This window comes from Microcaecilia unicolor, chromosome 2, assembly GCF_901765095.1.
Source record: "Microcaecilia unicolor chromosome 2, aMicUni1.1, whole genome shotgun sequence".
Classification (NCBI taxonomy): domain Eukaryota; kingdom Metazoa; phylum Chordata; class Amphibia; order Gymnophiona; family Siphonopidae; genus Microcaecilia; species Microcaecilia unicolor.
Window position 1 is genome coordinate 440,021,825 of NC_044032.1, and position 26,881 is coordinate 440,048,705.

General features: G+C 44.3%; 1 protein-coding gene across 2 annotated transcripts in view; it reads left to right on the top strand.

Moving 5' to 3' along the window:
- Positions 1–26,881, top strand: part of ELOVL6 (ELOVL fatty acid elongase 6) — a 151,223-nt gene that overhangs the window by 80,738 nt on the left and 43,604 nt on the right. For both annotated transcript variants that reach the window (XM_030190856.1, XM_030190857.1), the window contains one exon: positions 21,203–21,334. In XM_030190856.1, coding sequence (XP_030046716.1) covers positions 21,203–21,334 — 132 coding nt within the window. The remainder of the gene's footprint in view (positions 1–21,202; positions 21,335–26,881) is intronic.

A 26,881-nucleotide genomic window follows, 5' to 3' on the forward strand; every position in this document is an offset into this window, starting at 1 on the left:
CCAGAGAGAGAGGGGGGGGGGCCTGACACCAGAAGGAGGGAGGGGGGGCCTGACACCAGAGAGGGGGAGGGAGGTATCTCTGTCACACACACACACTCTCTCTCACACACACTCTCTCACACTTTCAATGTCTTACTCTCACACACTTTCTCTCACACACTCTGTGTCTCACACTATCACATTCACTCTCTATGTGTCACACAGTCACTCATACACTCTGTTGGTCTCATACACTCAGTCTCACAGAGAGTCTGTGTCTCACACACACTCTCTCGCACACACTGTATCTGTGTGAAACACACACTCTCTCTCTCTCACACTGTGTCTCACATAAGCACTTGCACACACTCATTCTCCCACACACACACTCTCTCTCACACACTCACACCCAGGCTCGCTCACTCTCTCTCTCTCACACACACACACTCACACATTCACTCTCTCTCACACACAGTCACTCTCACATACACACACACTCCGAGGAAAACCTTGCTAGCGCCCGTTTCATTTGTGTCAGAAACGGGCCTTTTTTACTAGTCCTATATAATAAAACGCACCTCCAACATTCTGAAGCTGACTGCATGGCTGAGGCATACTTGCTTTCTGTATCCATCTCCTGAATTGACATCATGTACTTCCGGGTTTGTCACAAGCAGAAGTGACCAACCACACGAGGTTTCTCGGCTTCAGAATGTTGGAGGTGCATTCTATTAAATAGGATTGGTCAGTTCCTTGAAGCACAGCCAGAGCTCAGCATCCTGCACAGTAACACTGAGACACCAGAGAGGGGGGGCCTGGCACCAGAGAGTGGGAGGGGGGGCCTGACACCAGAGAGGGGGGAGGTATCTCTGTCACACACACTCTCTCTCACACACACACACACTCTCTCTCTCTCTCTCTCACAGTCAATGTCTTTCTTCTCTCACTCTCACACACTGTCTCTCACACACTCTCCAGCTTATTTTCGAAAGAGAAAAACGCCTATAGTGCGACCTAAATCGGGAGATAGACATTTATCTCGCAAAGGCGCCCAAATCGGTATAATCGAAAGCCGATTTTGGGTGTTTCCAACTGCACTCCGTTGCGGAAACGAATAAAGTTGACGGGGGCGTGGTGGAGGCGGAACTGGGGTGTGGTTATCAGCCGAGGAGAGATGGGCGTCTTTAGCTGATAATCGAAAAAAAAAGCGTTTTTACCGCGATTTTGGGTCACTTTTTTTGGACTCTTTTTTTTCATGAACAAGTCCCAAAAAAGTGCCCCAACTGCCCAGATGACCACTGGAGGGAATCGGGGATGACCTCCTCGGACTCCCCCAGTGGTCACTAACCCCCTCCCACCAAAAAACCCCCACTTTACAAACTTTTTTCCAGCCTCTATGCCAGCCTCAAATGCCGTACCCACCTCCATGACAGCAGAATGTGTTCGATCCTGTCACAGCCTTTCCCTGGGTCAGATGTGGCTCTCGGGTGCAGTACAGGGTCACATCAGCATTGCATTGTGGTGGGTGTAGGGTATTGGGCTCCGTGATTTCATTAGCTTGTGTTACAGTCTCACAATGTTGGTAGTTGGTAGGCTCTTCTCCCATGGTGCTTTTCCCCCTGCCTACTGGGTCAGAGTGTGCCCTATTGTGTTTCCTGTTGTAGTCCATGCAGTAGTGGCCATTTTTGTAAGCCAGTTTTAGTTCCCTTTCCTGTGTTAGCCACATTACAGAACTTAGTTCTTACCTTGAATGTGGCTGAAAGAGGGCATTGTACAGCATTCTGCCAGCTCTGACCTACTGCTAATCTCAGTACCAGGGAGATTCGTTGCCAGTGGGGCACAACCTCTGATCTGCAGTTAACTGAGTAAACGCGGTTATTCCAATAAAGGACGTTTTCAGAGAGATTAGTCTTCAGGTGTCAACTGGTGTGCCAATGTTATACAGCAGCAACAAGTCCTAGAGGCCTGCATGTATGCAGGTCCCTGGAGCACTTTTAGTGGGTACCGCAGTGCACTTCAGCCAGGTGGCCCCAGGCCCATCCCCCCCACCCCGTAACACTTGTGCTGGTAAATGGGAGGTCTCCAAAACCCACTGTACCCACAAGTAGGTGCCCCCTTCACCCCTAAGAGCTATGGTAGTGTTGTACATTTGTGGGTAGTGGGTTTTGGGGGAGGGGGGTTGGGAGCTCAGCACCCGTGATAAGGGAGCTATGCATGTGGGAGCTTTTTCTGAAGTCCACCGCACTGACCTAGGGTGCCCAGTTGGTGTCCTGGCATATCAGGGGGGCCAGTGTACTACCAATCCTGGCCCCTTCCACGACTAAATGACTCGAATTAGGACGTTTTTGAGCTGGGCGTTTTTAGTTTCCATTATCGCTAAAAAAATCAAACGCCCAGCTCAAAAACGTCCATTTTTTCGAAAATACGGTTCGGCCCGCCCCTTCATGGACACGTTCTCGGAGATAAATGCCCATGGAGATAGGCGTTTCCATTCGATTATGCCCCTCTCTATGTCTCACACTGTATCACATTCACTCTCTATGTGTCACACAGTCACTCACACACTCTCTTGGTCTCATACACATGGAGGGGCATAATTGAACGAAAACGCCTATCTCCATGGGCGTTTATCTCCAAGAACGGGTCCGTGAAGGGGCGGATCGAACCGTATTTTGGGAAAAAATAGACGCCCATGTTTTATTCAACAATGTGTGAGCTGGGCGTTTTTGTTTTTCAGCGATAATAGAAAATGAAAGCGCCCAGCTCAAAAACGAATAAATCCAAGGCATTTGTTCGTGGGAGGGGCCAGGATTCGTAGTGCACTGGTCCCCCTCACATGCCAGGACATCAACTGGGCACCCTAGGGGGCACTTTTACAAAACCAAACAAAAAGGTAAAAGAGCTCCCAGGTGCATAGCACCCTTCCCTTGTGTGTTGAGCCCCCCAAATCCCCCTCAAAACCCACTGCCCACAAGTCTACACCATTACTATAGCCCTAAGGGGTGAAGGGGGGCACCTACATGTGGGTACAGTGGGTTTGGGGGGGGTTGGACGACTAATAAGCATTAAGCAGCACAATTGTAACAGGTAGGGGGGATGGGCCTGGGTCCACCTGCCTGAAGTCCACTGCACCCCCTAACAACTCCTCCAGTGACCTGCATACTGCTGTCAGGGAGCTGGGTATGACATTTGAGGGTGAAAATAAAAAGTTGAGAAACTTCATTTTTTGTGCTGGGAGGGGGTTAGTGACCACTGGGGGAGTCAGGGTAGGTCATCCCCGATTCCCTCCAGTGGTCATCTGGTCATTTAGGGCACTTTTTGGGGCCTTATTCGTGAAAAAACAGGGTCCAGGAAAAGTGTCCTAAATTCTAGCTAAAAACGCATACTTTTTTCCCATTATCGGTGAAATGCGCCCATCTCTGTTCGGCAGATAACCACGCCCCAGTTCCGCCTTCGCCACACCTCTGACACGCCCCCATCAACTTTGTCCGCATCCGCGACGGATTGCAGTTGAAAACGTCCAAAAATCGGCTTTCGATTATACCGCTTTATTCGTTTTTGTGAGATAAACGTCCATCTCCCGATTTAGGTCGGAACTTGGGCGTTTTTCTCATTCGATTATAAGCAGGTTAGTCTCACAGAGAGTCTGTGTCTCACACACACTTTCTCTCTCTCTTGCACACACTGTATCTGTGTGAAACACACTCTCTCTGTCTCTCACTGTGTCTCACATACGCACTTGCACACACTCTCTCTCTCACAGACACACTCGCACCCAGACTCACTCTCTCTCTCTTACACATACACACTTGCACATTCACTCTCTCACACACAGTCACTCTCACATACACTCTCTCAAACATACACACTCCAAGGAAAACCTTGCTAGCGCCCGTTTCATTTGTGTCAGAAACGGGCCTTTTTTAAAATCCTGTGTGGTGTAGAACGAGTAGAAGTGAATAGATTTTTTTTTTACTCTTTCAAAATGTACAAAGAGCAGGGGACACTCAATGCAATTGCATGGAAATACATTTAAAACAAATAGGAGGAAATATATTTTCATTCAATGAGTAGTTAAGCTCTGGAACTCATTACCAGAGGATGTGGTAACAGCAGTTTGTGTATCTGGGTTTAAAAAAGGTTTGGACAAGTTACTGGAGGAAAAGTCCATAGTCTGTTATTGAGATGGACATGGGGAAGTACCGCTTGCCCTGGGACTGATAGCATTAAATGTTGCCACTGTTTGGGTTTCTACCAGGTACTTGTGACCTGGATTGGCAACTGTTGGAAGCAGGGGCTAGATGGATCATTGTTCTGACCCAGTATGGCTATTCTTTTGTTCTTATGTTTATATTCTGCCAGCCTCATTATTCTTAGCAAATTGCATTGATAACACTGACAAATACTTAACACATTTCATGACCCGACTGAGACATAACCACACATAAGTCACTCAAATGCACACCTAACCGAAAATAGCCTTTCTTACATCATACTCTGCTGCAGGTTCAAAGTTTCTAGATTCCACTGTCTAAAATATTTGAACTGAATACATCAATCGATTCTTCAGTCATGAGAGAGGTTCCATAAACAGTGATGCTTTCATCTTTTGTAAACAATTGGACACACCCAGTCAGTCTGTTTTTCAGGCTATCCATACTAATATGCATGTGATTAGATCTGCATGTACCGCCTCCACTTTAAGCTAATCTATTTTGTATAGATTTGTTATGGAAAGCCTGAAAGCTAGACTGGGTGTGTCTGAGGTCTAAGCTGAGACTCCCTGCTATAGTCTGGTTTTCAAGCCCCATCAACTTCTGCGAGGCCTATTTACTACCAATGTATGAGAGCAACTTTCTTTCCAACTGGATGAGGCATGCTGGGGGCGTGACAGCCGTGCCTGGAGTCACTGTCCCAGGGTCCAAACACTGAAACAAATGAAATGGAATGTGTGTTTTTTTCCTATTGATATTATGGAATTCTTTTCATTTTTTAAAAAAAATGTCTTATGTTGTAAACTACTTTGACACACTCTGCATACAAGGCAGTATATTAAGCCTAACTAAATGATAATTATAAATGTACTAGTAAAAAAGGCCCGTTTCTGAGACAAATGAAACGGGCGCTAGCAAGGTTTTCCTCGGAGTGTGTATGTTTGGGAGAGTGTATGTGAGAGTGACTGTTTGAGAGTCAGAGTGAAAGTGTGAGTGTGTGAGAGAGAGAGTGAGTCTGGGTGTGAGTGTGTTTGTGAGAGAGTGTGTGTGTGAGAATGAGAGTGTGTGCAAGTGTGTATGTGAGACACAGTGTGATAGAGAGTGTGTGTGTGTGGCCATCCATGCTCCTCTGTCCCCTGCCCCCTCCATTCATCCCTTTCCAGCATTTCCCCTCTTTGCCTGAGGCCTGCCCTGCAATCCATGCTCCTCTGTCCCCTGCCCCTGCATTCATCCCTTTCCAGCATTTCCCCTCTCTGCCTGAGGCCTGTCCTGCAATCCATATCCATCCATGGCCATCTGTCCCCTTCATTCATCCCTATCCAGCAATTCCCCTTTCCCTGAGCCCTGCCCTCCCAATCCATGGCCACCCATGTTACTCTGTCACCTGCCCCCTCCATTCATCCCTATCCAGCATTTCCCCTCTCTGCCTGAGGCCTGCCCTGCAATCCATATCCATCCATGCCCATCTGTCCCCTCCATTCATCTGTATCCAGCAATTTCCCTTTCCCTGAGCCCTGCCGTCCCAATCCATGGCCATCCATGTTACTCTGTCACCTGCCCCCTCCATTCATCCCTATCCAGCATTTCCCCTCTCTGCCTGAGGCCTGCCCTGCAATCCATGCTCCTCTGTCCCCTGCCCCCTCCATTCATCCCTTTCCAGCATTTCCCCTCTCTGCCTGAGGCCTGCCCTGCAATCCATATCCATCCATGCCCATCTGTCCCCTTCATTCATCCCTATCCAGCAATTCCCCTTTCCCTGAGCCCTGCCCTCCCAATCCATGGCCATCCATGTTACTCTGTCCCCTGCCCCTTCCATTCATCCCTTTCCAGCATTTCCCCTCTCTGCCTGAGGCCTGCCCTGCAATCCATATCCATCCATGCCCATCTGTCCCCTCCATTCATCCCTATCCAGCAATTCCCCTTTCCCTGAGCCCTGCCGTCCCAAATCCATGGCCATCCATGTTACTCTGTCACCTGCCCCCTCCATTCATCCCTATGCAGCATTTCCCCTCTCTGCCTGAGGCCTGCCCTGCAATCCATGCTCCTCTGTCCCCTGCCGCCTCCATTCATCCTTTTCCAGCAAGTCCCCTCTCTCCCTTCCATGACCCCCCCTCGCATCCATGCTCCTCTCTCTCCCATGTCCCAGCCTGGCCCGCCCTCTTCTCCTCCCCCCCTTCGCATCCATGCCCCCCCCCCCCCTTCGCATCCATGCATCCGTTTTTTTTTTTTCTTCTTCTTTTCAAATTTACCTCCGTGGCGGTTCCGGCAGCGAAGCGTCAGGGAAGGAGGCGGCGCTCCCGACGTCTAGGTTTCCCTTCGCTGTGTTCCGCCTTCTTTTGACGTCATCCTTAAGAAGGCGGAACACAGCGAAGGGAAGGCTAGACGTCGAGAGCGCCGCCTCCTTCCCTGACGCTTCGCTGCCGAGCGATGCGATTGGTTGAGTGTCATTGCTCCGCCCTCGACGTCATCACGTTTGACGCGTGGGCGGGGCAGACACAATGCGATCTCACCCCCTTCACTTTTGGCTAAAAGAGGCTTCATAGAACGTTGGAGGTGCGTTTTATATAGAGAGATTTGAAGCTCAAGTGCAATGCATTTCAGGCTAATTTCATGAAAAGTTTTATAAGTCAAGGAAAAAAAAAAGACAAACCCTAACTCAAAAACCCTGATAAAATAGAGCCCCCCCCCCCCCCCCCCCCCTTTTTCACTCTGATGAAACTTTATTTTCTCAGGAACTATTAGTGTATCCTTTTTTTAAAACTCTTCTCTCCTTATATAAGTAAAGTAGGTGTAAAGCTGTGCAGCTCCTGAACAGAACCCTATTGAGTCATGACACAGAATCATGAATCGAGCATAGACAGAAATAACCTAGGAACGAGGCAACAGAGAGCAGAACTGAAGTAAGATATAGACAAGTTTGGTATTTTTGAGAAATTTAGATAGCACTACTGCTTTAAGTGAGAATAATCATTTTTGAACCAAAAATGCCATCTACCTTTTTTCAAGAGAGATTTAAAAGTCTATAATGAAAAGCATGGATTTATTCACAATACTTATCTTAATATGTATTCTAGGCATGGTTCCCAAGATGTATATTAAAATAAGTGTATTGTGGATTTATCCATGTTTTTGATTATAGACTTAGGAATGATAGCTCTGTGACTGGCTTTTGATGTAATAATTTTACGAGTTGTATGGTTTTTGAGATTTTTACTTTGGACACTTTTTTAATACATTGTACAATGATTCAGAAAATATGAGATTTGCCGTTTGACACCATTAGTGCTGTTTACATCACAGTTTTATGAGCACTAAAACTAAAATTTATAATTCATTGGATTTTTTTTTTTTCAAATTATTGTTGTGGGAATTTCCTTTTGTTATATTTATTTATGTATTTATTCATTCATTCTATTTACCGCCTTTTTGAAGGAATTCACTGAAGGCAGTGTACAGCAAGAATAAGCCAAACATAACCAATAGACAATTACAGGAGTAAAAATATATAGTTTGTCCTCTGGTTCATATTTTCTGTTACTCAGGTTTTTGTGGTGAAGGTTACCTAGAGCACCCAATATCTATGCACTGACTCTGTACATAGCTGGGCTTTAAAACGGTTTGAACAATTTTTGCCAGAAAAGATCATAACACTGTTACACAAGGTAGATCTAGCGAAAGCCACTGCTTATTGCTGGGTAAGTAGCTACTTTTTAAGTGTTCCTGCCAAGTACTTGTGACCTGGACTGGTCATAATTGGAAACAGGGTGATGGGCTAGATGAACCTTTTGGTCAGACCCAGTAAGGCAATTCTTTTGTTCTTTAAGGAGCACATTCTGGGCGTGATATGGTGGGCTTTTAAAATATAGATGGGGAAAGCACACACACACACACACACACACACACTTCCAGAAATCTTCCTGTAAGCATTGATACCTTCTCTAAAATTGTGCATGTACAGTGGCGTAGCCAAGGGTGGGCTGGGGTGGGCCCAGGCCCACCCACTTTAGGTTCAGGCCCACCAAGTAGCAGCACACCTATAATGTGGCTGGCAGGGACCCCAAGCCCCACCAGCCAAAAACTCCCAACAACTGTTTGCTGCCGGTGAAAATCTGCTATTTAAAAGGTATACAGGGGAGAGGGGATGTTTGAAAGAGCATATGGCATGCAGGCAAGAGATGGAGAAACCAAATCACTTGTAGGACAAGGTGAAGTTATGCCCACCCACCTTGGGTCCAGGCCCACCCAAACTTGGGTGTCTGGCTATGCCCTTGATATGTGAGCACACTTCACATTTGGACCTAGGATTTGAAGAATAAGTGAGTGGGAAATTATACTTTTTTTTTTGTTACATTTGTACCCTGCGCTTTCCCACTCATGGCAGGCTCAGTGTGGCTTACATGGGGCAATAGAGGGTTAAGTGACTTGCCCAGAGTCACAAGGAGCTGCCTGTGCCTGAAGTGGAAATCGAACTCAGTTCCTCAGGACCAAAGTCCACCACCCTAACCACAAGGCCACTCCTCCACTCCTTATTCATATACTTATTCTTCTGGCTTCAAAAACCACCTCAATAATCCAAAATGTTAGTTTTCGATCTCTGTTCCTTAACTGGCTCCTTTTGTATGCGTAATTTAGCAAAATCAGCACTTGTACATGTAAGTGGCGGTACATAATGGGCTGGATTCAGTTAATGGCACTGAAAAATAGGTTAATCCACCACAAATAAAGGTGATTAAAGACTCACTATTATGGGAATAGTTTGATCACTCCCCTATACAAATCCCATATAGTAATACTTTTTGATAATTTACAAAAATTATTCCAGTCTGCAATAATTGAATAATTTTAAAAAGCGTGCTCATCTGTTTTGATTAGGACACTGACAGACTTTTCAGTCTTTCACTATGTCCAAAGTTTTTAATTATCGCACATTTCTTATGTTTTTCAAAAATCAATGCGTACCATGTAGTGTGTTTTTATAAAGAAAATAAAATTGAAAATACTTAGCTGCTATTTGACTCTAAGTTGTTGGCTCCCCGATACGGACCACGTTTCACTAATGCTTTTTCAAGGAACCCAAGTTAACTTTTAAGCTTGTATAAAACGTCCCTTGATGCTGAACCTCTGAATTACTAACTGACGAAAGATGCCTTTAAAGGCAACTGCAAGCAACTAATATCACTTGTGGAGGAGGGGAGATCTCTGAATTTAAAGTAATATTATTGTGGGGAGGGAAAAAGGGAGAGGGGCTGTTATATGATTCTGTGCTTAAACTTGTTAATTGCCCTCTTAACCTGTCTCTAACTCTATAATTATTACAATATATTACATTATAAATATTATCAAAATTTTTACTTTTGACTGATGTGGGGATGGGGGGCCTTTAAGATTGTTTGCCCTAGACCTGGCTTTGTCTCTCAGCAGCCCTACTCCCATATGAGGAAAAGCTAAAGAGTTTAGGTCTCTTCAGCTTGGAAAAGAGATGGCTGAGGGGGGATATGATTGAGGTCTATAAAATCCTGAGTGGTGTAGAACGGGTAAAAGTGAATCGATTTTTCTCTCTTTCAAAAAGTACAAGGACCGGGGGACACTCAAGTTACATGGAAATATTTTTTCACTCAAAGAATACTTAAGCTCTAGAACTCGCTGCTGGAGGATGCACTCTAGAACTCACTACCGGAGGATGCGCTAACAGCAGTTAGCGTTTCTGGGTTTCAGAAAGGTTTGGACAAGTTCTTGGATGAAAGTCTGTTATTGAGATGCATATGGGGGAAACCACAGCTTGCCCTGGTTTTGGTAGCATGGAATGGTGCTACTAATTGGGTTTCTGTCAGGTACTTCTGAGCAGGATACTGGGCTAGATGGACCATTGGTCTGACCCATTGGTTCTTACATGGTCTGCTGTCTGTGCTATTTTATAGGTGGGCCTACACATGGATAGAGCCTGGGTGGTGGTCTTCCTTTTGCATATAGGGTTAGATTCTATATATGGCACCTGAAAATACCGCAAGGAAAAAAATACGCCTAGGCGTATTCTTTAAAGTATGCCTAAATTTTATAGAATAGGCTTAAATTTCCACGCAGTATATAGAATTATGTCACCCGCCTCTCCACACAACCAAAATTAGTCGTGGCCACTTCATCACGTTTTACTTGGCGTAAATCCCAATGCCTAAATTTATATGCAGAGTGGGTGTATTCTATAACAACATGCAAAGATTTTAGAAACGCCCATGCCCTGCTTATTCATGCTCCCTTTTCAACTATTCTGCATGTAAATCTTAATGCTAATCAGTGCTGATAATTGTTAACATCCAGTTGACAGTGCTAATTAACTAGTTAGCCAATTAAGTTATATGTGTTGTTATAGAATACATTTCGATTTATGAGCAGAAATTAAGGCTTGATATATAGAATCTGGCAGATACTTTATAGAATACTAAAATTTAGATGCATATCTTTGACATCTGTTTGTCTGAAGTTGTTTTCATGGGGAATGATAAGGTAGAACCAAGAAAATTTTTTATTTCTTTTTCAAGTATTCTACACAGTTGCCATCTTTGATGCAATGATTATCCACCTGACAGGTGGAAACACCAATGGATATCTGTTTGGATAATAAAATCTTAGAAATCAGTGGCATCCACCCTTATTAAAGGTTTAAGGGAATCCCTACTGAACCATCATGTGTTTATCATTTTTGGGAAAACTGATGGAACAGGCTGTGGTAGAGAATATTGGTGCAAACTTGTTGCTGCATGACCACCAGTATGGTTTTCAATTGGGATACTGTTCTGAGGTCCACTTTGTTTCCAGGCTGGACCAATAATTATTAGCTCTGGAATCCAATAAGGCAATTGTGGCAAGGCTCTTAGGGGAGGGGAGGGGTCTTTTACTAAAGCTTAGCTCAAGTTATCTGCAGCAGGGCCCATGGAAATAAAATAGGCCCTGCTGCAGGTAACTCAAGCTAAGCTTTAGTAAAAGACCCCCTCTGGTATTTGTGTGGCTTTTGATTGTATTGCTCATAGCATTATGCTAAAAAGGCGTGATTTGCATCCTAGCTATCAGATATAAAGCAGGTCTGCTGTGGAGAGGACAAATCAGAATGGTTTGTTCAGTGCTTTTTTTGTAGAAAAAAAGGTGCCGGTACTCATTATGGGCGGGGTCACCACATATGGCTCCACCCCTATGACAGCCACACCCACATTAACCACACCCCCTATACCAGCCATGGCACATATAAACAGACATCATTGAAAATATTACAGTACTATAGGAGAAAAAAATAACGTGATTTGCTAAGTAGTAGTAGTAGTATACCCAGTGCAAAATAAGACAGCCAATGTAAATTCTCAAATTGGACATATTACAAACACTAAAATGAAAATAAAATGATTTTTTTCTACCTTTGTTGTCTGGTGACTGTTTTTCTTTCCATATTGGTCCCAGTCTGTGATTCTCCTTTCCTTTGTTTTCGCTTAACTCTTCTGTGCCATTTGTCATTTTTTGTCTCCTTTTTCTTTGCTTTCTTCAATATTTTTCAGGCTCTCTCTCTGTCCAGATTTAATTCATTCTTACTATCCATTCTTTAATTTCCTTCATCTACCTGTGGCTTTTCATCTTTTCCTCACCCTTGTTCTCCCCATGCCTCTTCCTCTTATTCTCCAGTCTTTCTCTATTCCCCTTTTCCATCCAGCAGCTCTGCTTTCTCTCCCCATCCTTCCAGTGTCTCCCCTATTTCTTTCTGCATTCTTCCATCCAGCGTCTTCCCTCTTTCTCTCCCTATCCTTCCGTTTTCCCTCTCTCTCTCCCCATCCTTCCATCTGTTTTTTCCCTCTCTCTCTCTCTCCCCATCCTTCCATCTGTTTTTCCCCCTCTCTCTCCCCATCCTTCCATCTGTTTTCCCTCTCTCTTTCCCCATCTTTCCATCTGTTTTTCCCTCTCTCCCCAATCCTTCCATCTGTGTTTTTCCCTCTCTCTCCCATCCTTCCATCTGTTTTTCCCCTCTCCCCAATCCTTCCCTCTGTTGTTTTCCCTTTCTCTCTCTCCCCAATCCTTCCCTCTGTTGTTTTCCCTTTCTCTCTCTCCCCAATCCTTCCCTCTGTTGTTTTCCCTCTTTCTCTCTCCCCAATCCTTCCGTTTTTCCCTCTCTCTCCCCATCCTTCCATCTGTTTTTCCCTCTCTCCCCATCCTTCCATCTGTTTTCCCTCTCTCTCCCCAATCCTTCCCTCTATTGTTTTCCCTCTTTCTCTCTCTCCCCAATCCTTCCATCTGTGTTTTTCCCTCTCTCTCCCATCCTTCCATCTGTTTTTCCCCTCTCCCCAATCCTTCCCTCTGTTGTTTTCCCTTTCTCTCTCTCCCCAATCCTTCCCTCTGTTGTTTTCCCTTTCTCTCTCTCCCCAATCCTTCCCTCTGTTGTTTTCCCTCTTTCTCTCTCCCCAATCCTTCCGTTTTTCCCTCTCTCTCCCCATCCTTCCATCTGTTTTTCCCTCTCTCCCCATCCTTCCATCTGTTTTCCCTCTCTCTCCCCAATCCTTCCCTCTATTGTTTTCCCTCTTTCTCTCTCTCCCCAATCCTTCCATCTGTGTTTTTCCCTCTCTCTCCCCATCCTTCCATCTGTTTTTCCTCTCTCCCCAATCCTTCCATCTGTTTTTCCCCTCTCTCCCCAATCCTTCCATCTGTTTTTCCCTCTCTCCCCAATCCTTCCCTCTGTTGTTTTCCCTCTCTCTCCCCAATCCTTCCCTCTGTTGTTTTCCCTCTCTCTCTCTCCCCAATCCTTCCCTCTGTTGGTTTCCCTCTTTCTCTCTCTCCCCAATCCTTCCCTCTGTTGTTTCCCCTCTTTCTCTCTCCCCAATCCTTTCCTCTGTTGGTTTCCCTCTTTCTCTCTCTCCCCAATCCTTCCCTCTGTTGGTTTCCCTCTCCCTGCCAAGTTTCCCGCGAACGGCGCGAAGTCGCGACGCACGCGGCACCAGCCCCTATTTCCAGCCGCTGCTGCTTCTCCTGTTGAGCAGCAGCGGCCGCTACACAAAGAAAAAATGAAACCTGGCTGAAACGCGGCACCCCGCCACTGTAGACAGCCATTAGGCATTGGCTGTTGCCCCGCAGCCACTCCTCCTCTTGCCTGTACGTCACTGCCCCTGGAGGAAGACCCCGGAGGAGCGCAGTGACGTAGAGGCAAGAGGAGGAGCGGCTGCGGGGCAACAGCCAATGCCTAATGGCTGTCTACAGTGCCGGGGTGCCGCGTTTCAGCCAGGTTTGAAGTTTTTTTTAAATCTTTTTCTTTGTGTAGCGGCCGCTGCTGCTCAACAGGAGAAGCAGCAGCGGCCGGAAATGGGGGCTGGCACTGCGTCCGTCACGGGGCGGGGGGAGCAAAAAAAAAAAAAAGGTGCCGGTACGCCGTACCGTTGCGTACCGGCACAAAAAAAGCACTGGGTTTGTTACGCCCAGGGGGTATGTAGGGCTCCATCTTGACAGCCACACTTATTTGTACATCCATCCTTTATACACAGTTCTTGAAAGAATGGGTTTATATTTTAGGATACATACAGATGACATTATGATGGCCCTTTCCTATTGGAACAACCTTGATTGTTGGAGAATGGTTTGAAGTTAAACCCTTCAAAATCACAGAATGTTGTTGTTTATTACAGATACCCACCAGTGTTTCCATCTGTTGTGGGTGAGATTTGTTATTTGGGATTCAGTTGAATTCAAAACTTGATCTAAAATCCATTATTCATCAGTTTATTCAGATGGCATTTTATAAACCTAGGCTTATGCATGGATTATGCAGTGATCTCTGACAGCGGTACATTATTCTTCACAATCTAGTATTGTCACCCCTTGATTACTGCAATGCTTTATTTATAGGCTTATCTGAGAAATCACTAAGGCCCCAATGCTCAAAACTCCAGCGCTGCTCCAAATAGTGCCGTAAAAATACCACTGTAACAGCGCAGAAAAACAATGCCCTAATGCTCAATGCTAATGAGATACAGATATAGGCGCGCTTATAGCATTGAACATTAGGGAGTTCGGTGAGAGGATTGTGTTGGTGCATGTACAGAAGAGTTCTGCGTTGAGCTCGGCTCCTGTGCGCATGGTAAAATCCCAAACTTGAAGCAAACAATGGCGCCTGTTTTCTGCGGCCTAAATATAAGCGTTTTACAGTTTTTCAGCTTGGACACACATTTAGATGCAGGAAACAGATGCCAATGTGTGTTTTCACTGGGTGTTTTTAAATTTTATTTATTTATTTATTGTTAACATAGATGCTTTAAATTTAGACACAGGAAGGAGACGCCAATGTATGGGCTCTGCTTAAGGGCTTGCATGGGCTTCCTTCTACTTCCAGAAGCAGTCAGAACCAGCGGATTTTGCAGAAAGAATCATGAGACATAGGAGGATCATGGGAAATCCTCACTTTCAACATCCTAATGCCTGCTCCGATCTGGCATTATTTTTTGCAGTGGTAAGGCAGTTTTGTTTAGGGTGCTCTTTTCTGAATATTGGGGAGGAATACGTGGAGGGCCATAATTGAACGGGGACGCCCATCTCTAAGGATGTCCCGGCGAAGGGGCGGGGCATCCCGTATTATCGCAATAAGACGGGCGTCCATCTTTCGTTTCGATAATACGGTCGGGGACGCCCAAATCTCCACATTTAGGTCGACCTTAGAGATGGTCGACCTAAATATTGAGATGGTCGACCTTAGAGATGGGCGACCCTGGTTTTCGCCGATAATGGAAACCGAGGACGCCCATCTCAAAAACGACCAAATCCAAGGCATTTGGTTTTGGGAGGCACCAGCATTCGTAGTGCACTGGTCCCCCTGACATGCCAGGACACCAACCGGGCACCCTAGGGGGCACTACAATGGACCTCACAAATTGCTCCCAGGTGCATAGCTCCCTTACCTTGTGTGCTGAGCCCCCCAAAACTCACTCCCCACAACTGTACACCACTACCATAGCCCTTAGGGATGAAGGGGGCACCTACATGTGGGTACAGTGGGTTTTGGAGGGCTCCCATTTACCACCACAAGTGTAACAGGTAGAGGGGGATGGGCCTGGGTCCGCCTGTCTGAAGTGCACTGCACCCACTAAAAACTGCTCCAGGGACCTGCATACTGCTGTGATGGAGCTGGGTATGACATTTGAGGCTGGCATAGAGGCTGGAAAAAAATGTTTTTAAATTTTTTTTTTTTGGGTGGGAGGGGGTTGGTGACCACTGAGGAAGTAAGGGGAGGTCATCCCTGATTCCTTCCAGTGGTCATCTGGTCAGTTCGGGCAACTTTGAGGCTTGGTCGTGAAAAAAAGAGGGACCAAGTAAAGTCGGCCAAATGCTCGTCAGGGATGCCCTTCATTTTTCCATTATTGGCCGAGGACGCCCATCTCTTAACCACACCCCTGTCCCGCTTTTGGTACGCTGCCGACACGCCCTCCATGACCTTTGGTCATCCCCGTGATGGAAAGCAGTTGAGGACGCCCAAAATCGGCTTTCGATTATGCCGATTTGTGCGACCCTGAGAGAAGGACGCCCATCTCCTGATTTGTGTCGAAAGATGGGCGCCCTGTTTCGAAAATGCCCCTGAAAATGACCTCGTTAGCACAACCTTGACTGCATTTGCATGCTACCTGCGCCAAAGCCTGGCAAGCTCGTTGTTTTCCTCGCTAGACTCCTCAACATTCTGCGCAGGTAAATGTGGGTGCTAGTATGCCACTAATGGCCTCTAACACCTGCATTTACTTTTGAGCATTGGGGCCTAAGGCCTTTACAGTTTCTGCAGAATACTGCAGTGTAGGTTGTGACTGGGATTTGATTGTAAGACCATGTTTGAGCCTTCTTTAAGGATCCATATTGGTTATTAATTTCGGTTAGATGCAACTTGAATAGTTTTTTGGGCAGTGTCGGTACAGGAGTTTCTCCTATACTGTATGTATTCTGCTATTTCATTAGTTTATTGGACATATAATTGTTGTGCAGTTTCATTCTCTTCTATTTTGTCTATTGTATGAGGTTTATGTATTTTATTTCTTATTTATTATAGCCATTGCCATAACTATTTAGTATACAGCTTTGATATATGTGTGTAAAATAAATGTAAGGCACTACTGATTTTTCAGCATTGGATCCTGGAAAGACCTTTCCCTTCGGTGGTACCATTTAGTACATATGGAGGGGCATAATCGAATGTTGCTGGCGAAATAGATCGCCGGCAATCTATTTTGGTGGCGGCGCAACAGCTGCCCGGAACCATATTATCAAAAAAGATGGCCGGCCATCTTTTTTTTCGATAATACGGTTTAGCCCGACCAAATGCCAGAGTTCCCCGGGTTTCAGATCTCCGGTTTTGTTTTTCAGCGATAATGGAAAAAAATGCCGCCCATCTCAAACCCAGCGAAATCCAAGGCATTTGGTCATGGGAGGAGCCAGCATTTGTAGTGCACTGGTTCCCCTGACATGTCAGGACACCAACCGGGCACCCTAGGGGGCACGTCTAAAAATGTTTTTAAAAATACACAAATAGTTCCCAGGTGCATAGCTCCCTTACCTTGGGTGGTGAGCCCCCCAAATCCCCCCCAAACCCACTCCCCACAACTCTACACCATTACCATAGCCCTTATGGGTGAAGGGGGCACCTACATGTGGGTACAGTGGGTTTTGGGGGGGGAGTTGGAGGGCTCAACACTTAGCACCACAAGTGTAACAGGTGGGGGGGGGATGGACCTGGGTCTGCCTGCCTGAAGTGCACTGCACCCATTAAAAACTGTTCCAGGGACCTGCATACTGCTGTCAGGGAGCTGGGTATGACATTTGAGGCTGGCATACAGGCTGGTAAAAAAAGATTTTTATTTTTTTAGTGTCGGAGGGGGTTGGTGACCACTGGGGGACTACGGGGAGGTCATCCCCCATTCCCTTCGGTGGTCATGTGGTCAGTTGGGGCACCTTTTTGAGGCTTGGTCCTGAAAATAAAAGGACCAAGTAAACTTGGCAAAATACTGATTAACGCCGCTTTTTTTTTTCCCATTATCCATGAAAGCCGGCCATCTGGTAGCCAAGCCCATGCCCGCCCATGCCCCGCCTTCGCTACGCCACCAACATGCCCCCTTGAACTTTCGCCGGCGCAGCGACGGGAAAGCGGCGATGTCAAAAAAGCCGCTTTCGATTATACCGATTTCGCCACTTTTGAGAGATCGCCGGCCATCTCCTGATTTATGTCGGAAGATCGCCGGCGATCACTTTTGAAAATAAGCCTGATGGTCCCATTCGTGTATTAGGACCTCAGGATGAGAATCTACTTGATCTTCCTTCTTTAAGATTAGTGAAGTTTGTACGCAAACTCATGCTTTGTTATAGATCCCTAATTGTGGAACCATCTTCCTATGGAACTTCATCTATGTACTGATTTAATGGAGTTTAGAAAGACAATAAAATGTTTGCCTTTCAACAATGTTTTTCAAGATATCTGAATGATTCTGTTTTATCATGGCAACCTATTTTATGTCTTATAAATGTTTTCTAGCTGTCTATTGTTTGTCTGTTTTGTAGTGTTTAAGCTGAAGATGTAATTTTATAAAGGCTGCTTTTTTATGTGTATATACAAGTATACATACCTAGAATGCCACCTCATACAGGGGTCCTTTTACCAAGCCAAGCTAAAAAAAAGTGGCCTGCGCTTTTTCCTTGCACTATGGCAAGTAAAATGTCTGCCTTTCCATATTTTTGAGTAATGGCCATGCACTGATTCCCCCATTAGTGCCTGGCCATAACCGTGGGAGCCCTTACTGTCACCTATTTAGGAGGCAGTAAGGGCTCCTGTGCTATCTGATTAGCGCAGGCATGCCTACTTTCCGCCCATGGGCACGCCTCCCGTGCTGAAAAATAAAAAAGTATTTTCCTGTGTGGGATTAGTGTGCGCTAAGCAGAAAACTACTTTTGGACACCTCAGCGTGTCTCGCGGTAGTGCTGTTTTACTTCATGGTAGGCATTAGGCCTATCATGCCTTATTAAAAGGGCCCCTAAGGGATCCTTTAAAAAAAATCTGCGGTAAAAAGTAACCTTATTGTACCCTTACATGGGACTTTCTCACATTCTAAGGCCTTTTCTATCGCAGCTGGAAAATGGCCGATTTTTCCATGTTTCGAATTAATGGCAGTGAGCTAATGTTAAACAATAACAGAATTGTGGAAGCAAAAGCAGCCAATATTTCATAATATCCTATTTTACTAGAAATGGTTGGTAACAGAAGGGATCCCCTCAATGCAAGTGGATGAATAAATAAAACCTCAACTGCCCAGGGGCTGTTCGTAATCAACCTTAAGCTCCCTGCAAAGGGCTTCTATCATTGTTTTATTTTTTTAACTCCAGTAAAAAGAAACAGCAGAAAACCTCTCCCAAAAAATATGGAGAAAAAACTGCTGTTCCAAAAATCCTCGAAGATAATCACAAATTTGCAAAGAAAGGATCCACCCCCATGAACCAACAGTGTTTAAAGGCTTGTAATACAATATTTGAAAAAGTGAGCCACATAGCAAAAAAATAGATTGCAATGATGAAGACCAAAAACTTATCTGAATACAGGACTTTGTGGTAAAACTAAGCGCAACCTTCTCCCAAATAGATCAATTAGTAATTTAGTTGTAATCAACATTACTTGTTGATCTATTTGCTGTTTCCATTTACTGGAATTAAAAACCAATGATAGAAGCCCTTTGCAGGGAGCTGAAGGTTGATTATGAACCACCCCTGGGCAGTTGAGGTTTTATTTATTCATCCATTTTCATTGAGGGGATCCCTTTTGTTAGACCATTTCTAGCAAAATAATAGGTTATTTTGGTTTAATGAGCTAACGTTGCCATTAGTGCATGTCTATTACTGTCACCTATTTTGTAGGCAGTACAGGCTTATATGCTAATCCTGGGTTAATCAGATAGTGCACGGCAATGCCAACACACTACCTGATTAGTCCAGAATTGCCCACTCTCCGCTCCCCAGACATACCCCCTCAGCCAAAAACTAAAAGATATTTTTTAGCGTGTAGGTAGCGCATGCACATTTGAAACTTACCACGGGATGCCTCAGTGCATCCTGCAGTAAGCCCTTTTAAGCTGAGGTAAGTATGCATTAGTGCTTTACTGCAGCTTAGTAAAAAGGACCCCTGAATTACCTCCCCCTCTTCGTAAAAGTATGGATGATGACAAGAATATGCATGTGAATCTGGTATAGGATAGTTCAGAGCTGGATTTTGTGTGGAGTGTGGGGCAGAGTCACAATTTACGTGTATACTTTATAAATAGACTAGCCGTTCAACCCGTAAAAACGGGCTAGTATAGGAGGGGGGGGGTTGAAAGGCCCCCCCACCCCGCCGCCGAGTTCGCCGCTGCCGCTCCCCCTCCGAGTTCATCTCCCCCCCCCCCCTCTGAGTTCATCTCCCCCCCCCCCCCCCGGAGCTGTCGCCACCCACCTTCCACCCGGTCGTACTGCTGAGCTGCCGTGGCCTTCCTTCTTCTCTGCCTGTGTCCCGCCCTCGTGTGACGTAACGTCGTCGAGGGCGGGACACAGGCAAAGAAGAAGAAGGAAGGCCGATGGCAGCTCAGCAGAGCTGTGTGCTGCGTGCCCTCGCTGTTTCAATAGCGGAGCGAGGGCCCGACCGGGTGGAAGGTGGGTGGCGGTGGCGACTCCGGGTGGGGGGAGCATTAGCGACGACGGTGTCCCTCACAAATGCGCAGTAGAGACCCTCTCTGTTCTGCCCTCGTCATTACGTATTGACGCGGGGGCGGGGCAGAGAGGGTCTCTACTGTGCATTTGCGAGTGAGTACGACACTTGCCATTTATATATATTGATACCAACATTTACAAATGTCTGCTATGATTTTGGCTGGGTTTTGTTTCTGGAGCAATTTTATAAAGACACGCATGCATCTGTGTGTTTTATAAAAATATATATATTTATTTATTTGAATTTGTTGCTCACACCATTTTCAGTAGTAGCTCAGTGTGAGTTACATTCAGGTACACTGGGTATTTTACCTGTAGAACAAACAAACTGACTGCAGTATATGCTACAGTTGAAACAAAGTAAACTAATACTGAAAAACACAAACTCTAGCTAATCTTTTATACAAACAAACTGTGCTTAAATAATGCTTTGGAGAAAAGCCCTCAGAAACCAAAGGCAAATTGCCGAAGGTTTTGAACGCTGTTACGTGATATAGGCTTAATTTCTATCATTGGGCTACAAAAAATCCAAAGAAAGTTTTTTTTATATATTTTTTTATGCTTTTGAAGATTCTTTCAATTTATTTCTTTTAGTTACATTATAAAATAACCCTCTCAGCAATAAACTTTGTAATCGTTTACAAATCTGCACTTAGCTTAATTTTCTGAATCCAGCACTGTCTTTTAAGTGTTCAATGGGGGCCACCGTTTCACCCCGGCAAAAAGCTTCCTCAGAACAAAGTGCTGTGTAATAATGATGAGGGTCTAAAGAGAGGGTTATTTTCTAATGTAACTAAAAGAAGTAAATTGAAAGAATCTTCAAAAGCATAAAAAAATATTTTAAAATTCTCTTTTTTTTGTAGCCCAATGATAGAAATCAAACGCTCTTTACTTTTAAGCCTATATCACATAACGGCGTTCAAAACCTTCGGCAATTTGCCTTTGGTTTCTGAGGGCTTTTCTCCAAAGCATTATTTAAGCACAGTTTGTTTGTGTAAAAGATTAGCTAGAGTTTGTGTTTTTCAGTTTTGGGTATTTACCTGTCCCTGGAGGGCTCGCAATCTAAGTTTGTACCTGAGGCAAGTGACTTGCCCAAGATCCCAAGATGCAGCAGTGGGATTTGAACTGGGCACCCCTGCATGTCAAGACTGATGCTTTAACCATTATGCTACTCCACTACTCCAACTAGGCTTATAGTAGGTGCCTACTTGGCCTCTCATCCTAGGCAACCTTTTATAAGACCTTTGTGTGAATAATGATTACCTTTCCTTATTTGTTGACTCTCTTTCCAGGAAGAAATCTTTCCTGTTTTCAGCTCTGTATGCTGCCTTCATATTTGGTGGTCGGCACCTAATGAAACAACGAGCAAAGTTTGAACTGAGGAAGCCACTAGTTCTCTGGTCTCTGAGCCTCGCTGTCTTCAGGTAGGCCAGTCTAACAGTCATGATAACTATAACAAGGAATTTGTTTCACATTTGAGAGGCCACCCTCAATACTATTTCTTAGGCTTCATTTATTTGAACTCTTCTAATATCAATTAATTGAACTCCTCTAATATTCTCCTATCTTCCATGTTGTGGATATTTTCATAGGGCTGTGCATGGTGCATTGCAGGCTAACTGTAATGAAATCCTCCCCCCCCCTCAAAAAAAGAAAAAAACAAAACATGCAAGTTTTTCAGCAAACAGGTGCAAGCCAGATGCAATGGTGAAACATGCAAACAGTGCTTGACCAGCAGCAGACAAGTCCTGGAACATGCCTTTCTTTCATTCTGTAAGGAAAGCAATGCAAAGCAAGCCTTTCCAGGAGTAAACTGTAAAATGGATCCCTGCACAAGCTGCATTATAATGGAGATCATTTTCAAACTGTGCACAGAATTATACAGTCTGTGGGTGCTTGTTACCACAGATGCTACTCAGCTTCCAAAAGAAAACAGGCTAGAGAAGCATATATGTACAAATGTTCACTTATTGAGCAGGTGAACACTTCTTCCATGTAAACTCATGTACATATTATTAAGAATGTACATAAGGAAAACTTAACAGGCTGGGGGCGTGTCAAAATGGCGGTCGTGACTCGTGTGTGATCTGGTCGCGTTTAGCTGGTCTCTGAGTCTTTGAAATTATACATATGAAATAATGCCACATACTAAGAGAAAAGGTCTGGTAAGAAATCAACCGTCGATGAGTCTTACGTCTTCACCGGTACAGCTAACGATAGACCGTTTCACAGCGAGTCGAGCACCGGAAGTTGGCGTGGTAATCCCTGCAGGGGACGCCGATGGAGGAGCATCGACGCCCCAAGGGTTTGAAACATCTCTGTCTCCGCCAGAAATCAACCCTCCATCGCGACCAGCTTTTGAAAAGGGTGAGCTGAAGGAGCCGCGAAAACCGGAAAGCGGCGATCACGACTCCTCGTTCGGCGGTAGCTTGCCCCGAGAAGCTGAGACAACCAGCTTGGAACGGAAGGTTCCCCAGGTGGTGACGCTGGAATTAATTTGGGAAGCGATCCAAGAACTGACTATGGCTTCGAAAAGGACAGCTTTAGAGACTGCTTCAATAGTGAGTAAACTTGACTCCTTATCCATAGCGTTTGAACAATTGAAAAGTGACTCGACATCTCAAATTTCTCAGGTTCAAACGGACTTAACAAATTTGAAATCAATGACAACAGCAGTGATGAAAGATAATATGATAATAAATCGAAAAATTGATCAGATTGAAAATTATAATAGGAGAATGAATCTGAGAATATTGAATTTCCCGGTTGTTTCTGGAATTTCTGTTCTTGAACTTTTTAAGAAATACCTCATAGAAATACTTCATTACTCATCTTCCTTGTTGCCCCCAATTAACAAGATTTACTATCTACCAAATTCAATAAAATCTGTGGAAGATAAGAAAAATGTAGTTTCTTTAGCGCAAGAACAAGAGAAAGAATCCTTTGATATTTCAGCAATCTTAGAACAGTCACTATCGGATATAAAGACTCGAAGTTCTGTCTTGGTCTCATTTGTCTTCGAACAGGATTTGAATTCTTTGATGAAAATGTATTTCAAAAATGCTTTGACTTTCTTCTGTGGGGCCAGGATATGGATATATCCTGATGTGACCAAGACGACTCAGGACAGACGAAAATTATTTTTGGCTTTAAGAGAAGAGACTAAAGCTATAGGAGCAAAGTTCATGTTGACATATCCTTGCAAATGTATTGTTTACTATATGAATAATGTCTTCCTCGAGCCTGATCAGCTCAAATTTTTTCTGGATCAGAAAAGTTTAACCAAATAAATTCCATCGTAAGTTGTATTAAGAGAAATGATGTGCTAATCGACCAGGCCATATTTCCTGTAAACAAATGCTTCTTTTTGTTCTCCTGTTATTTTCATTAGCCCTCTACTCAAATTGTGGTCTGAGGCTGAGCTATATTTACTTTAAGTAATACTTGTAGTATTCTTGGAATTTCTTTATATTATATTCTTTTTCTTCTTGTTTAAATATTATGTTTGGAAAAACATTAACTCGATATTGCTTGATTCAAGTGTATGGCTTGTAAATGTGTAAATTCAATAAAAAAAAAAAAAAAAAAGATTGTACATAAGGGCTTGCCCTGCCCTAACTTCATCCCCTCTGTGAAAAATTGTATCTGTAGTGACACTAGGATGGTACTTCTATATGAAGGTTCCTATTTTAAGTGCCATGAATGTGCCTTTTTAGTCTATTTAATATAAAAAATAAGCAGTAGGCACTGTACAGGTCAAATATGCACTTGTATTGTAGGTGCAAGTACTTAGACCTGCCATAGTGTTGGTGTAAATGCTTGAGCCTAGATTGTGAAAGAGTACACATGTAAATCGTAATGTTGTGCAATTTATGGGGTCCTTTTATAAAGGCGCACTGAAAAATGGCTTGCGGTAGTGTAGGCACAGGTTTTGGGCTCACGCCAATCCATTTTTCAGCGCTCTTGTAAAAAAGACCCCTTTAAAATTTTTGCCGTGTCCATTTTGGGTCTGAGACCTTACTGCCAGCCATTGACCTAGCAGTAAATTTTCACGCAGTAACAGGGCGGTAATGACCTACGCACGTCAAATGCCACTTGGCGCATGTCTGATACTCGCATACAAAAATAAAAATTATTTATCGGATATGCACCAAAAATGACATTACCGCAAGAGCCATGCAGTAGCCAGGAAGTAACTCCATTTTGGCACGCATTGGTTGCACTTTGACGCTTACACGGCTTAGTAAAAGGGCCCATATGTGCCTATGCACCCCCAGTCACACTGTGCCCAACCTCCACCCATATGAATGACCTGCAAAATGCAGTCGAAAAATAGTGTGTAGTGTTTATTTATTAGGTCTGCCATCTCTGTTGCGCAGCGGAGCCATGGCCCTTTGACTACCCTGGACAGAATTGCCTATCCCCTCTAGATACTTAATTACCCCAACCTTGTATCTGCGTATGACAGTGTTACCAGTCAAGGCAGTATAAGCCTTAGTAATTAGAAAGGAACCCAGTATTTAGTAGGTAAAGAAATATAGTTTATTAGCATTGATATCTCACCCAAACGTAGTACAAGCAAATCAGGCAGTCATATGGTAGAACAGCATCTCAAGCCACGTCTGTCTCCAGCCTTCTCTCTTCTCCCTTCTCCCTTCTGATCTAATACCCCTCAGACTGCTTCTCTTATACTATTTTGGCCTCATTGATTCCAATGGCCCCTAGCTTTCTCACCAGGGCTCTTGGCCCTTATCAGTTGATAAGAAATGACTTCACATATTCTCAAGCTCTAAGTATAAACAAGATATGCTCAGAGCACATCTTGTGAGAAGACTTCACAGATCATCTCGCTCTCTTCAGGTCCCCCCTCCCTTTGGAATATTGTCATTTATGCACATATGTGTTCATTGACACATATACAGCTCCTTATACAGTTACCTCATATGTATAATTTTACACACAAGTAGGTTGGGCAAGTTTCAGAAAGCCTATTTCTGCACATACACCCCTGTTAATGCATGTCAGTATCTTTGAAAATTGCTTCCAGTATGTTCTGTTCTTGACTCATCCTTAAAGTATCATGTTAAGGGTAAAAATTATGCAGTACCTTTTGAACTGTGTGTTTTACTTGCACTTCTTTTTTTCCTATCACATTATTTCCTTTCCAGAAGTTGCAGAGAATTAAAGCCTGAGACTAAAGACATGACATTTCAGAATTGTACAAGCAGGCTTCTTTTATTTTTTATGGTTTATTCCAACTTGCTATACTGCCCTTCCTGCAAATATCACAGGGCAGTGTACAATCAGATAACAACTAATATTTACCTAGATTGTAAGCTTTTTGAGCAGGGACTGTCTCTCTATGTCAAATGTACAGCGCTGCGGGCGTCTGGTAGCGCTATATAAATGATATTAGTAGTAGTAGTAGTAAAGAAGCAAAGAAAAGAATACCATTAGTCATAGAACAGGCAACAGTCATATGAGAACAACCATACACAATTAGCAATGGACAGGCAACAGCCATACAATAGTCATAGAAAAGAAGGGAGGGAGAAGGTCAGTGAACCCTTAAAATCTCACTACTGGCAATTGAAGCGTCATCAAACACCTTCCGGAAAATGTAGGATTTCAAGGCCATATGAAATTTGGGATATGAGGTTTCAAATTGCACTTGAGAGGGCAAGGCATTCCAAAGAGAGAGGGCTATGCAGAAAAAGGCACTTGTCCTAGTCAAATCAAACTGGGCAACCTTAAGAGATGGAATAGTAAGACGAAGATCATCTAGAGAGCAGAGACGCCAAGGAGGAGCATATGGGCCAACACTAAGCAAGATGGATTATGAGAGTGCAGAGCCTTGAATTGGATTTGGTAGACTATGGGGAGCCAGTGATATTGAATAAAGAGTGGAGTAATATGATTGTAACACTTTGTGCGGATAAGTACTCTGAGTGCAGTGTTTTGAACTGTTGTAAATGGTGCAGGGATGCTAAGGGAAGACCAGAGTAGATAATATTGCAGTAGTCAAACCTAGGTTTGATAAATATGTAGAACATTTTCCTGAGAGGGTTTGTCTAGCAGTGGTTGGATAATACGGAACTGATACAGATGAAAAAAGACAGCCGTTGTGATGCAGTTGCTCCTTGAAAGACAGTTCTTGGTCTATAATAACCCAATGGTATTTTGGAGAGTGTAAGTGGGGGGTCCACTTCCTCCTCTTGGGTGGAACCAGCAAGCCTGCGTGGCTTCCAGGGTTGCAGGACAGAATGCTGCTGATACTGGGACTTAGGGCCAAAGTATTTTATTATCAAGGCAATTTCATACCAAAAATCATAATATATTCTTCAAAACAAAAGGTACAGCCCTCTTAATATAGTCTTCAAAAGAAAAAGGTACAGTCTTCATAAGATAATCTTCAAAAGGAAAAAGATACAGTCCAGGTCCCAAAATCCCTCAGCAAACATTCAGCTCCTCAAGACCTCAGGTCTTCTATTAGGGCATTAGCTTTCCCGTCCCCCTCCTTCAGAAGGGTTTAGTAAGAGTTCAGCACACTTCCAATATAGCACAACTGTTCAGAGCAAATGTTCATGGACAGTCTTTGCACATCAAACCAATACCACAAATCACCTGCCTTTTCACAGCACAGAGGGAACCCTGTGAGGAGCAGGGTTGGCAGTTTCTCCCACCTCTCAGCACCATGCCCGGTGTGGCCTCCTCCAATGCCTTCAAGTGCTGGGCAGGGCAACCTTTGAATTCTCCCACTCGATGGTAGCTGGCTCCTCTCCCTTAGGCAGCTCTAGTGGCAGGCTACTTCCTTCCTCCACATACTCCATGGAATCTCTCCATTCATCTCCCCTCTCTCCTGGTGACTGAGAGCCTCCAGGAAATCTGCTCTCCCCTTCTTACAGCTGGGGGGAATTATATACTGATGGCAAAGTCAGGGAAACTGAGCTTCATCCTTCCCTTGCCCTCTA